Source organism: Miniopterus schreibersii (assembly GCF_964146895.1).
Source record: "Miniopterus schreibersii genome assembly, chromosome: 2".
NCBI classification, from domain to species: domain Eukaryota; kingdom Metazoa; phylum Chordata; class Mammalia; order Chiroptera; family Miniopteridae; genus Miniopterus; species Miniopterus schreibersii.
This window is the reverse complement of record NC_138102.1, coordinates 106,498,612-106,512,192: the sequence shown is the minus strand read 5'-3', so window position 1 is coordinate 106,512,192 and position 13,581 is coordinate 106,498,612. Positions and strand designations below refer to the sequence as shown.

The 13,581-nt window shown below is 41.9% G+C and overlaps 1 protein-coding gene across 1 annotated transcript in view; it reads left to right on the top strand.

The window, feature by feature from the left end:
* Positions 1 to 13,317, top strand: part of LOC308552499 (maestro heat-like repeat-containing protein family member 1) — a gene marked incomplete at its 5' end in the record, with an annotated part of 81,961 nt that extends 68,644 nt beyond the window's left edge. Inside the window, 5 exons of the mRNA XM_081127756.1 lie at positions 3,739 to 3,897; positions 4,281 to 4,403; positions 5,196 to 5,301; positions 6,796 to 6,861; positions 12,685 to 13,317. Coding sequence (XP_080983882.1) covers positions 3,739 to 3,897; positions 4,281 to 4,403; positions 5,196 to 5,301; positions 6,796 to 6,861; positions 12,685 to 12,962 — 732 coding nt within the window. The 3' untranslated portion in view covers positions 12,963 to 13,317. The remainder of the gene's footprint in view (positions 1 to 3,738; positions 3,898 to 4,280; positions 4,404 to 5,195; positions 5,302 to 6,795; positions 6,862 to 12,684) is intronic.
* Between the last annotated feature and the right edge of the window lie 264 nt (positions 13,318 to 13,581).

Below are 13,581 nucleotides of genomic sequence, written 5' to 3'. Positions count from 1 at the left end.
ATTTTTAATTTTTTGAGGTACCTCCGTAATGTTTTCCATAGTGGTTGCACAAGTCTGCATTCTCACAGCAGTGTACCAGGGTTCCCCTTTCTCCACATCCTCACCAGCACTTGTCATTTGTTGACTTATTGATAGTAGCCATTCTGACAGGTGTGAAGTGATACCTCATTGTGGTTTTAATTTTTATCTCTCTGATGATTAGTGACTTTGAACATTTTTCATGTCTCCTGGTCATCTATATGTCCTCTTTGGAGAAGAGTCAATTCAGGTCCTGTGTAAAGTAGTTTTAGTTGTAGGTCCTTGATTTTCATCACTTGGAATGTTTCAGGCGAAGCCCTTCTGTCCTGAAATATTTCTGTTGAGAAATCATCTGACAGTCTTATGGGAGCTCCCTTGTAACTAATGTTTTCTGTTGTTGCTTTTAAGATTCTCTCTTTATCTTTAACATTTGGCATTTTAATTCTGATGTGTCTTGGCATGGACCTCTGGGTTCATCTTGTATGGGACTCTTTGCACTACTTGGACATGTGTGTCTTTTTCCTTCACAAGGTTAGGAAAGTTTTCTGTCATTATTTCTTTAAATAGGTTCTCAATTCCTTGCTCTTTCTCTTCTCCTTCTGGTACCCCCTATAATGCAGATATTAATATCCTTGATGTCCCAGAGACCCTATTATTTTCATTTTTAAAAAATTCTCTTTTCTTTTGGCTGCTCTGATTGGGTGTTTTGTGCTACCTTATCTTCCAAATTGCTAATTCAGTCCTTTGCTTCATTTAGTCTGGTGTTGGTTCGTTCTGGTGTATTCTTCATTTTTGACTGGTTCTTTTTTACAGTTTCTGTGTCCTATTTTATGCTTACTATCTATTTAAGGTTTCACTGAGTTCCTCCATTCTTCACCTAAGTTTATTGAGCATCCTTATAACCATTGTTTTGAACTCTGTGTCTTATAGATTGCTTGCCTCCATTTAATTTAGTTATTTTTCTGGGAACTTCTCCTGTTATTTTCTTTGGGGCATGTTTCTTTGCCTTCTAATTTTGGCTACTTCTCTGTACTTGTTTCTGTGTATTAGATAGATCTCCTGTGTCTCCAAATTTTGGTATAGTGGCTTCATTTAGTAGGTATTCTGTGGGGCTCAGCGCAGTCTCCCTGATCACTCAAGCAGGGTGTTCCAGGAATGTCCTTTGTGTGTGTTAAGAGAGCCCTCCTATTGTAGTTGAATCTCTTTTTAAAAGAATTTTTATTGATTTTTAGAGAGAGAGGAAGGGAGAGGAGAGGGAGAAACATTAATGTGAGAGCAATGATCAGCTGCCTCCTTCATGCTCCCCTACGGGAGATTAAGCCCCCAATCTAGGCATGTGCCCTGACTAGGAATTGAACTGACAACCTTTCAGTGCATGGGATGATGCCCAACCAACTGAGCCATACCAGCCAGTGCTGTAGTTGAGCCTTGATTGCTGTTGGCCCATCCATGGATGGGATCAACCCTCAGGCTGGCTGACTGTAACAATTGACTCTGACCTCAGTGTATGAGCTGCTGGGCAGGGGCTAACCCCATGAAGTGGAATTAGCTGCAGCAGGGTCTGGTGTCTGCCAAGATCTCCCTTTGGATGTGCCACTTGTGGAACTAATTAGGTTGTGCTCTGTTGTGGTCTAAAGGCTGCCACTAGTTTTATTGCTTCTGGGGCCTCTTGGGAGAGACTCTGGTGCAGGTGAATATAAGATGCTGCCTGTGACTGGCCCTGGACTACCTGTTACGAGCTACAAGCAATCCACATTTTGTGGCTGCCTCTGCTGGACATGGGTACATGTGGGAGGAGCCAAGGTATATACCAAGGCCAGTGTCTACCAATACCAAGCCCATGGGCAGGTCAGCAGAAGTCCCAAGTCATCCCAAGATCTGCCTTTGCCTACTGGCTACCTGTTAAGCCCAATCACTAAAACAGTCTCTGGTGGTATGAAAGTTGCATGAGGTAGGTTCTCAGTGAGTCACCAGGTAGGGGCATGTGGTATTCACCAGGTTGATACATATTCAGGCTTGGAGCCAGTGCTGGGTCTGATGCTACTCGGCAAATGTTTCATGGCACACCAAGGTCAGCTGCCACCTGCTTGGGGCCTGCAGACCTTTGTGGTGGGGTGGGGTGTGAGGGAGTTATCACGGTGAGGCCAGCAAAGTTTATTGGGCTAAAATAGACCAAGATTTGGCCATATGGAGGGAGAGCTTTGTGCAGGAATGGTGGCACCAGTCACGCATGTGAGGGGGGAAAAGGCCCTCACCCCAGAGCCATAGAACTCAGTCTCTGACACCTCCTGAGTCTGTCTATACCTTTTAAAGATCCCTCCAAAAAATCTACACTGCCAACCCAGGCTGGCTGCAAGCAGCAGACTCTTTTTCAGGGTGCTAGCTTGGCAGAGCAGGGATACAGGTATTTGGGAAGGTAGGACTAGTGCATTCTCTCAGGCTGATGCCCTGTAGAGGGGAATGCTCAACCCAGGAAATATGGCATCTGGGGAAGTGGTGGGAGAGGTACTCAGCATGAGGACCTTGGTGGCTGTCCCTTTAGCTCTTTCCCTGAAGCCATACAGCTCAGTCTCTCCCTGTATGACTCCAGGCTGCTCTGAGCCACCTTTCCTCCAGGGGAGCCCAGGGTGAGTGGATGCAAATGAGATTTTGTGCACTGACTTTTTAAGAGGACTCCTGGGTTTCTGGCAGACTCCCTTCTTTCCCTGGTAGATGGAATCTCTGCTGATTTTCACAGCCAGATGGTAGGTGGGTTTCTCTTCCTGGCTCTGGTGCTCCAGGTTGGGTAGCCCGTGTGGGGTTGAGACCCCTCACTCCTAAGAGTGGACCTTTGCAGGTGAAATATCTCTCCAGATTCTCAACTGCCACACGTGGGTGTAGAACCAGTCCTTTTTGTGTGTCAGCCCTTCCTACCAGTCTCGATGTGGCTTCTTCTGTAAATCCTTAGTTATAAGACTTCTGTTCAGCTGGTCTTCAGTTGGTTATTCAGGTTGATTGTCCTATAGTTTAGTTGTAATTCTGGGTTGGCCTTAGGAGGAGATGAGTATAACTTCCACCTACTCCATCACTGTAGTAGATCTTGTTTTTTAAAATTAAAATACTAACATTGAATCATCTCTCTGTTTAGCCAGTATGTGCTTTGTGCAAAAAATAATGTGTATATTCAACTTGTTAAAATATCTGTTTTTCACATCATACAGATTCAGGGATGTCTTGTCCCATCATGTCTGCTATTTAGTACTGTGCCTAGCTCATGATAGGTGCTCAATAAATATTTGTACAATTAATATATAATATACTCTTGAAAGTGTACAAAATTCTGCTATTTGTGATCATTGGTAACACAAACTAATATAGATTTAAACAATTTTATTTACAGCATAACTAAGATAACTACATGTTTGTTTGTTTTTAATTTGGCATTCTTGAGCTAAATCCTCAGAAGAGAATGAACTTAAAGGTTGTAGATATGGTCCATGACAGAATTATTTTATAATCTTGGTTTCCCTAGCACTGTTCCATACAAACTGACTTATTAGCTCAAGGGGGCTAAAGAGAATTACTCAGCTACACAAATCATGTTTCCTTTACAGTAGGTAATCACAATGCTCTCAGTGTCCTTTGGACATGAAAAATGAAATGTGGGAGTATGGAAGCCAGGCCAGGCAGGGCCAGAGGGAAACCATAGCTTTCTCATCTCCATTTTGCTCTTCACGGCAGGAAAGGGTCCAGGTGAGGATCTCAGCCACCTCTTCCCTGGGCCACATGCTATATCGAGTCAACAAATTCAAGCCTGGATCCACCCTCCGAAAAGAGATCTACACTTTTTTAGTCCCTCTGCTGCTTAGCTTTCAGGACAATAACACCGAGGTGGTCAAGGTACTGGTGACCTCTGTCCTGCCCGTCTCAGCCTGATTCAGCCCCTTTCTGCTAGAGCATAGCCCTTCCCTTTAGTTCTCTTTCATGAGCCCAATCTTGGGTCTGCATTCACTATACACCTCTTTGGTATCATCCTCTGGGCTGGATCTGAGCACTTTTACTTTTCTTGGGTGCCATCAGCCTTACCCAGATACAGTTCTGCTCCCTGAAGTTATTTATGTCCTTTGACATGAACAAGGCCTCATGTTTCACCTGAACCCAGCTACTAACCCCCTATCAAACCCCTTGGGAGCTAGCTTCATGGTCTTCCACTTGGCCTCTGGCCTGGCTCTGCAGAGTTATAGGAGCAAGGTTTTGAGAATTTCCTTGTCTCCATCCCATAGGCCTGTGGAGGGGCCCTGACTGAGTGGACTAATGTGATTGGCTGGTCATCATTCACACAGACGTTTCGGCATACTACCCTCAGTGATCACATCCAGGTGTTGGAAGAAACATGCAAGTACCTGGTGAGTGAGAGTCTCTGAGGAAGACAGGTCGCAATATTCATGCTAGGGACTTGATGGCAAGCTAGGTGGGTAAAGAGGAGCGGGCTAGCAGAAGATGCATTCTTCACTTTCCTGATTCTCATTCTTATCAGCAAACTCTGAGAACCCACATGGTAATAGATGGCAATGGGATAGAGGCCTTCTGGCTAAAGGTGGTAAGAAGAGATACAGGAAGGAGTCCTCGGGGCTTTAGATCAACAGTCATGGTGTTAAGGGTCTGTGGCTTCTTGTGAAGTCAAGAAAAGGCCAGAGAGCAGCAATTCTTGTAGAAAAGTAAACATTTAAGGGCTACACAAGTAGGTTAGGAACTAACATGAGTAATTCTAATGTTTTGAATTTGAACGCCTTACATAGATGGGGCATTTTACAGATTACACTTTTACATCCGTTATTCCATAGTTATTAAGGTAGGCTGGGCAGGTTTTATTTCAACACTACAGATGAAAAAACTGAGGCCAGTGTCAGGGCCAGTATTCAAACCTGGTCTCCTGGCTCCACATCAGTTGTTTTCTCCCTTACCATGTTGGTACCAAGGTACAAAATTCTCTTTATGAACTTCCTACTGATAATGCACTTTTGCTGGGGGTGGGGGTGTCTGAGTGTACAAGTTCAAATAGTTTAAGCTGACTGTAGACCAAAAATGATGTTGCTTGTGGTCAGGGTAAGAGGGCCATGACTGAAAAAAGGTCTTTATAGTAGAGTTCCCAACAGTCCCCCTCTCCTAGTCAGATCCATTCCTCTTTGACTTCACAGGTGAGCACATGCAAAAGACACGTAGTGGGGGAGTTACTGTTCCAGAGCTTTGGCTTCCTGAAGAGCAGTCAGTCCTTCCTACGGACAGCTGCAGTCCATTTCATAGGTAAGGTGATGCCTTCCCTCCTGTCAATTCCTCCCTGCACTCTAGCAGGAAAGCCTTCCTTGACTTTTTGCTAATGGGCTAAACCAGAACCATGGTATGATGATGCTGGTCATATCCTTTCCTAGATCTGACTTGATTAGAGACATTGTCCTGTGACCAGACCTCAAATTTTGTGTTAGAAAGGCCTGGGGAAGAGGAGCCTTTGTCCTGGCTCTGTGCGTATCTACCCACATTATCTGCATGCTGCTTTGTGAGGAAGAGAACTGTATGCATTTGGAAGGGAGAAAAATATTGCTTCAACTGAAACCCCATGGATTTTCCAAAATATTTTTGTTTTAAATGGCGATAACAGTATGTGTTAATATTAGAAAGAATAAAATATTCAGATTGGCTGAAAGAATACAATAATTAATGCCAGAACTTCCATCATTTGAATTTAACAGGAATCCTACTAACATACTAGAATTTTTTTTTAAATATGCTATACGCACACACGTGCGCACACATGCACACATATATAACACTTTTTAAAAAATGTCTTTATTGATTTCAGAGAGAGGAAGGGAGAGGGAGAGAGAGAGATAGAAACATCGATGAGAGAGGGTCTCATTGATCGGCTGCCTCCTGCCCCTTACTGGGGGTCAAGCCTGCAACCCGGGCATGTGCCCTGACTGGGAATCGACCTGGGACCTTTTGGTGCATGGGACAATGCTCAACCAACTGAGCCACTCCAGCCAGGCTATAACACTTTTAAAAAATAAACTTTGGTACACAGCTGTATCACAAATACATGCATTACATACTCATCAACATTACTTTTAATGAGTACGTAATATTAATTCTGTTGTATAGATGGATTTAAGACACCAGTCCTTATTTTTGAATATTGAGACTGTGTCATCTTTTGTTTTTATAGGCAGGGACATAGTGGTTAAACTTCTTCATGTTATCATGATTATTTTGTTAAGATAATTTCTTAAAAGTAGAATTGCTGGACCCAAGGGGTATGCAAAATTTTAAAGATTTTGGTGCTCATTGCCAATAAAAAGTTAGAATCATTTTCTTTTGTCACCAGTATGTAAGTGAGTATTCATTTCTCCAGACATTTGTCAACCTGGGTAATATGTTTTTAAAATCATTACCAATTTGATAGGTGAAAAAGAGAAGCTTGTTGTTTTGGTTAATTTTTTTTTTTTTGTCTGCAGTGAGTTTAAATATTTTATCCTATGTTTATTGGTAATGTGTATTTTATTTTCACAAATTAATTGCCTTTTGTCCTCTGTCCATCTTTCTATTGGTGTAGGGACCCCATGAATTTTAACATCCTTGGCTCATGCTCCACTTGTCACCTGCTGGCAATATTTTCCTGGGTCACAGCTGCTCTGAGGGTTGTTCTCACTAGGACACTGACATGTAGGCAGCAAGGCATCTTACATATATTCCTTGCTAAAAGGTCCAGGGATTCTGGGAACTTTACGTCTGTCCTGTCTTTAGGATTAATAGCGGAGAAGATAAACCTGCATTACATACACCAGGATGACGTGCAGCTGTTGCAGAATGGTGAGTCGGGGCCTCATCCCTGGGTTCCGGGTGACACGGGGTGGGGCAGGATAGACAGGAGGAAGGGGAAATTCCTTAACAACATGTCACATTATTTTAAATAAAGTTTATCCTTACCAATATAAATGTTATATATAAAAGTTTCAGTGAAGAGAAGTAAGAGGAATGCAACATTATTTATCATCATACCAGTTAGATAAAAGCACTACTAACAAAACCTTCCAGTCGCTGCGCCTTTGTCCTGTGCCCTGGGCTGACACTGCAGTGGTGTGTCAAAGAACTTGCAGTTTTGTGGTCACTTTTACTGCCTTAAAATATTTTAAAATTAATTTATATTTACAGAACAAATACATGAATATAGTCTCTTTGAAAAAAAAAAGAAACATTATTGATAAAGGTAGAAAGCTCTATTAACACCCAAGTCTTGCTCTTTCCCCCTCTCCCTCTGCCTGTTGCTATATAGTCTGTATTCTTTTGTGTACACATAGAATAGATATATTTTAGATGTGATATGTTATATATAATATGTGTGATATATAAGCTATTATATATGTATTACACATATAAACTGTTTCTGCAACTTGCTTCCCCCACACACAGTATGTTGGTACATACAGATCTGCATTCCTATACCACTCGGTAGATTAATATTTAAGTTGTTTCCAATTTTTTGCTATTCAAACAGCGCTACCATGAACATTCTTATATATGGCTCCTATATACAGGTGTGTTACTCCAGACCAGACACCAAAAAGTAGACTTTTATCATGCACGTTGAACAGAGGTTAAAGTACAACATTTTAACCTTTCCTCGTATGTTGACATAACTTTCAATCATCACCACCGCTCCCAATTTAAAGGCTTTTGTTAGCCAATATTTTAGTTCCTTTTTTTAACCCATAACTTAGATGCTATGATTCTTATTGTTATTTTATACAAACTGTTAAATTTACAGAGTGTTACATGCCCATCATTCCTTTTTGTATGTCTGACCATCCCTCAGAGGTCATTCTTCTCTATCCTTTTAGAAGTACACCTGTTAGAAGTTTCTTTAGTGCTGATATCTTTTTTTAATTCTCACCCGAGAATATGTTTATTGATTTGAGAGAGACACTGGTGTGAAAGAGAAATATTGACCTGTTGCCTACTGTACATGCCCCAACAAGGGAGGGAAACTGCAGCAGCCTCAGTGTAGGGACCACGCTCCAACCAGCCCAGCCACCCGGCCAGGGCTAGTGCTGGTATCTTAGTAATATTCCCTCTAGGTTTTTGTTTTGTTTGTAAGAATTTCTTCTTACCCTCATTCTTGCAAGATAGCTTTACTAGTGACATAATTCTAGACCAACAATTATTTTCTCTCAGCACTTTGAAGAAATCATACTATTATTTTCCTGCTTTCTTTGTTGCTCATTAGAAGCCTGCTGTTCTAGTTTTTCTTCCTTTGTAGGTAATCTGCCCTTTTCCTCTGTCTGTCACAAGATTTTTATTTTTAGTGTTCTTTAAAAGTATAGAGAATAGTGTAATAAACCCCCAGGGACCCACACCCCAATTTCAACAAGTAGCAACCCACGGCACCTTGCTTTTTCTATTTACCTGCTAGAAATTTCTGGTCTTCGCATGATTTCTATAAATATTTTAGTACATATTTCTAAATGATACTCTTTTTAAAAGTAAAACATTTAAGAAATTATAATGAGCACGTTATCCAGTAGAATGCAAATGATGCATGAGTTTTTAAGATAAAAGAGGTTCCAAGAATTTGTAGAACATATAGGACCTGACATAACTCTCCCAGACGCTGAGGCCATCAATGTATTCTTTTCTGCCTCTGAAGTTAAGGCACTTCAGATACGTGTTCGCGTGACCTAACATACAGTCCTAATTTCAGAGGCCAAATCCTTTGTTCACGGTCACAGAAGAGAATTACTGGAAGGACCAGAAGTAGAATTTCCAATTCAGGGATCTTTCTACTAACCCATGCTCCATTATTCTTTTTCTTAAAGATTTTTTTAAAAATTTACCTTTATTGTTGAAAGTATTACAGATGTCCCCCTTTTCCCCCATTAACCCCTTCTACCCCGCACCCACTCCCACCCCAGGCCTTCACAAGTCTATTGTCTGTGTCCATGGGTTATGCATATATGCATATAAATTCTTTGGTTAATCTCTCCCCACCTACCCCCACCAGATTTTTAAATTAATTTTTTTACAGAAAGAGGAAGGGGGAGGGAGAGAGATACATCCATGTGAGAGTGACACATCGATCGGCTGCCTCCTGCATGCTCCCTGCTGGGGACCAAGCCCACAACCCACACATGTGCCCTGACCAGGAATCAAACTGGCAAACTTTTGGTGCATGGAAAGATGCTAAGCCTACTGAGCCACACTGGCCAGTGCTCCATTACTCTTTAGTCTTACCAAAGCCTTAAAAAAGAGGTAGGGAATGGGAGCTGAGAGTGTGAAGAATTCCCAATGTCTATTAGAAGAGAAATTTTACCTCACCTTTCAAAACCCTTAGTTTCCTTCAATCCCTGAAGAGCCACACTTGTGTATTACATCGGATGTACTCCTGCTGACTCCCTGCCATTGCTCTCTACTAATTAAATGAGTTTGTTAATTATTGAAATGCACTGTATACTATGTACTCTTCCAAGCACTGGGATACTGCAGTGAACAAAACCGATCATCTTACCCTCATGCAGCTTACATTCTCGTGGTGGGGAGGGAGGAATAATTCCTCCACAAGTCCATAGACATTAGATAAGCACTGTGAAGAGCAATGCCTCCATAAGGCAAGGGGGTAAGAAGGACCAGAGGGGGCCGGGTGCCCCTCCATGTGGGGAGTTTAAGGAAATGAGGGAGTGAACCATATGCTTATCTGAGGGAGAAGCACTTGGCATGTTAAAGGAAGAACAAAGTCCATGGGACTGGCATGGATTGAGCAAAAGGAAGGGCCGGAGGCGATGAGATCAGCCAACAGCAGTGGGGCCAGATTCATGCCGGGCTTTAGCTAGGGTAAAGATTTAGGGTCTTGAGTGTAGACGGGCACCATTAAACAGTTCTTAATTCTGCTAATGGGGGCTGGGAAAGATTTAGAGTGCTTGTGATCAGTGCTGGATGGTGCAATTCATTCCAGTACCAGATGGAAATGATTTTCGAATTATTTAATCTTCACTATTTTCCATACCGCAGTTCCCTTCCTTTGATGTAGAGACAGAAGAGAATGTTTGCTTTTATAGCTCCTGTTCCTTTGCCTCAACCCTTTTGTATTTAAGAGTGTTATATGTATATCTGAAAGTCCTGACACGAATGCCACAGGTTTGCTGTTCTACGTTGTAGATGCCTGTACTGGGGGGGGGGGGGGCGCTTCTGGTTTGAGCCCAGTTAGAGTTTCCTGGTGCCCGCTTTGAGGTAATATTTTGGGGATGCTGTTTTTGAGGTAATGGTGGAATCCTATACCAGAGGAAATGCCTAGCAGACAACTGGAGATGGACGAGTCCTTGTTTCCTTTACAGTTCATTCACAACTTTTTATCTAAAGAGTAAAATGGTAAATGACTTTTAAGGATCCTTTCTTCATCACAGTCAATGGTGCAGTGGAAAACATGAGCTCCAGCATTAGCCAGACCAGTTTCAAATACTAGATCTCTTGGTAATGAGCCATGTGAACTTGGGCCAGTGACTTTGCCTCTGTGCCTCAGTTTCTTCATCTGCATCATGAGGATAATAGTGCTGATTTTAAACATTGTTTTAAGGATTGAACACAAAGCATGGGAAGCACTGCACTTTGCTGGGCTCATAGATGTCCCACAAAACATTTGTGCTGAATTGACTCAGGCTTCTGGGCCAGGGCAGGGGATGGTGCTTGGAGAGCAGGGAGGGACTATACTTAGAGCTGTGGTCAGGAGAAAAATCAGCTTATTTGTTGCCTCCCAGAGAATAGCCATGCTACTTCTAGCACATTAACGATGAGGTAGTAGCAGCGTGTGCCCCTTGAGGGCCTGAACCCTGGCTTCAGTTCTAACTCTGACATTCTGTATGTCTGATGCCTTCTCTTAGATTTTATAGTTGAGGTCTCTAACTGTGTAGTAGACACCCATTCCAGCCACCATAGGGCAATTTCAGGCAAAGTATATCCAGAAAGGAAATCCTAGACTCCTCAGTCTATCAGAGAATTCACCTTGCCTTTCTCTTTCCACCCAGCCTCCAAGAAAGACTGCCTAAATGCCTAGATAGGAAGAAAGTTTTCCCAAGGAAAGTAATTCTAATTACACTTCCACCCATATCTAGTGCCTGATAAACCTCGTGGTGAAGAAGTAGTTCTTAAAAAAAAAAAAAAAAAAAAAAAAGCCTGGCCGGGCGTGGCTCAGCGGTTGAGCGTTGACCTAGGATCCAGGCGATCGGGGTTCGATTCCCAGTCAGGGCACATGCCTGGGTTGCGGGCTCGATCAATGACTCTCTCAGCATTGACATTTCTATCTCTCTCTCTCCCTCTCCTTTCCTCTCTCTGAAATCAATAAAGACATACTTGAAAAAAAAAAAAAGTAGTTCTTTAAAGGATTGTATGTTTTTCTGCACAATGTAAGCCCAGCTCTTTTTTTCTGTTCTAAATATAAATGAGATCAACATGAAGCTGTAGACTTTGATGGGCTTGAGGTTCTTCTAGTTTTGTTGAGCCAACACTCTTCCTGTCCTTTTTATCCTTTGCACTAAGCAATTTCCTGTCTCCACCCTCTCTGTTCCCACCCAAATCTAAGCTATGCACCCCTAACCCTAACTGGACTACTTTGACAAACCGCAACACCCTCTTCCTCACTCTACACTACTTTCCATGCCGCAGCCAGGTTCTCCTTGAAATGTGTACACTGGATCAAGTCACCCCGTTGCTTAAACCCCTTCAGTAGCTTCCACTGCTCTTTGGGTCCAAGTCTGCTCCTTTACCCTGCGCCACAAGGCCCTGAAAAATCTGGCTTCTGACTTCTCTCCACTCTTAGCCTACATCATTTCTCCCTCACTAGAAGGGACAGCCACACAGGCTACTTTCTGCACTGTGACTAGACCCCTGCCTCCCCCCGGGGGGGGGGGCTGCCTTGGAGGCTGGGTCTCATTCTTTGGATCTTAGCTCAAATGCCACCTTCTCAGAGAGGCATTCCCTGACTGGCCTGTCTAAAGGGGTCCTTCTCAGCTATTTGTTCTCTCTGTTAAATTTCCTTCTTTGTACTTAATTTGCATCTACTTGTTTATTTAGTCTTTCCTCCACTAGAATGTTAAGTTCTTGACTGTGGGGACTCGGTTGTTCTTATTCACCACTGTGTCCCCAGCACATAGCACAGTGCTTGATGACAGTAAGTCTCAGTAAGTAGTTAAGTGGATTAATGATTCTTGTTCATAACAGTGAAAAATTGCAAACAACCTCATATTCACTAATAAGGGGTTCATCAAGGAAATTATGATAGAATCATGTGATTGAATATTATGTTATATGGAGGAATATTTTATGGGAAGAAAAACGTTAATCCTATTTTTATAAATAATATTTTTGTAAATATGTTAGACACAGTATTTAAGAAATACTGCAAGGCTAGGTGTGAAAATATTAACATAGTTTTTTTTCTGGGAGTGAGTGCTTTTTCTTCTTTCCTTTTAAAAAAACAATTTGTATTTAAACATTTTTCTACATTAATACAATGTTACTTTTACAGCGACAAAAAGTATTCTAAATTAAGTTATATTATAATCTGACATGTGGGGCGGAAAATAGTGGCATTTGGGTAAACAGTTCTTGAAGACTGAGAGTCTGAGTTGACTTCCTTTCTGGTTTCAGCTCTTGAATGTATGACGAATGATCCTGTGGAATCTAACCAGATTTTGGTCAACACTCTTCTGAAAAGCATTGAAGAATATGTTCATCTTGGGCCCAGCTCTACTTCCATTATGAGCCCTCTGAGTTCTCACTTTTTCAGATTATCTAGCATAAAAGTCAAAAAAAGAAAGCGACTATTTAAGACTGTCAAACGGGAAGGAGATAATGATACCAATCAGAAAAGGAATCGGCTCCTAGGCCCTCTGAATTCACTGTACAACTGGTTCAAAGAACGGTAAAAAATACTCCCCTTATAACAGACAATTTAGAAAAGTCAACACAGTCATAAGCACCAAAGTCTGAAAGTCCCCATGAAGAATCTAAATCAGTCCTAAAACAAGTTGTTCCCTAGTCACTGTGAACATTTAACTGGGGGCCAAAGCCTTTCCAGTTGTTTATCCAGATGTCAATGCTTGACTCCACCACAGTCTCTCCCACCTTTTGTCCAACTGGATGGGCTACTTTGGATTAAACCCAAATAGACAGTTTTGATCTTAGAAGATACAGTATGTTCCTTGTCCTCTATCTCCCCTAGGGTATTGTTAATTATCAGGATATATACATATTTGTAAATAAAACTTATTTTTTCATCCTAAAACAAAATGGCTTCCTCCTAGTTTTGGGGGTTAGGGAATAAACGTGAGTGATAGCAATAGCTCTGGAAGCAGTTCCTTCAACCTTCAGGTAAAGTTTCAAATGACAAAAGGGAGGAGTAGGATGGTAGAATCACAAGGTACCTCATTTTTTATCTTTTCTTCCCCACCTCTCCATAGGTTGCATGAAATTCACATGCTTGACACATTTCCACGGGTGTATTCAGATTTCAGGTTAGAGCATAACAGGTGGGCTTTGGGTTAT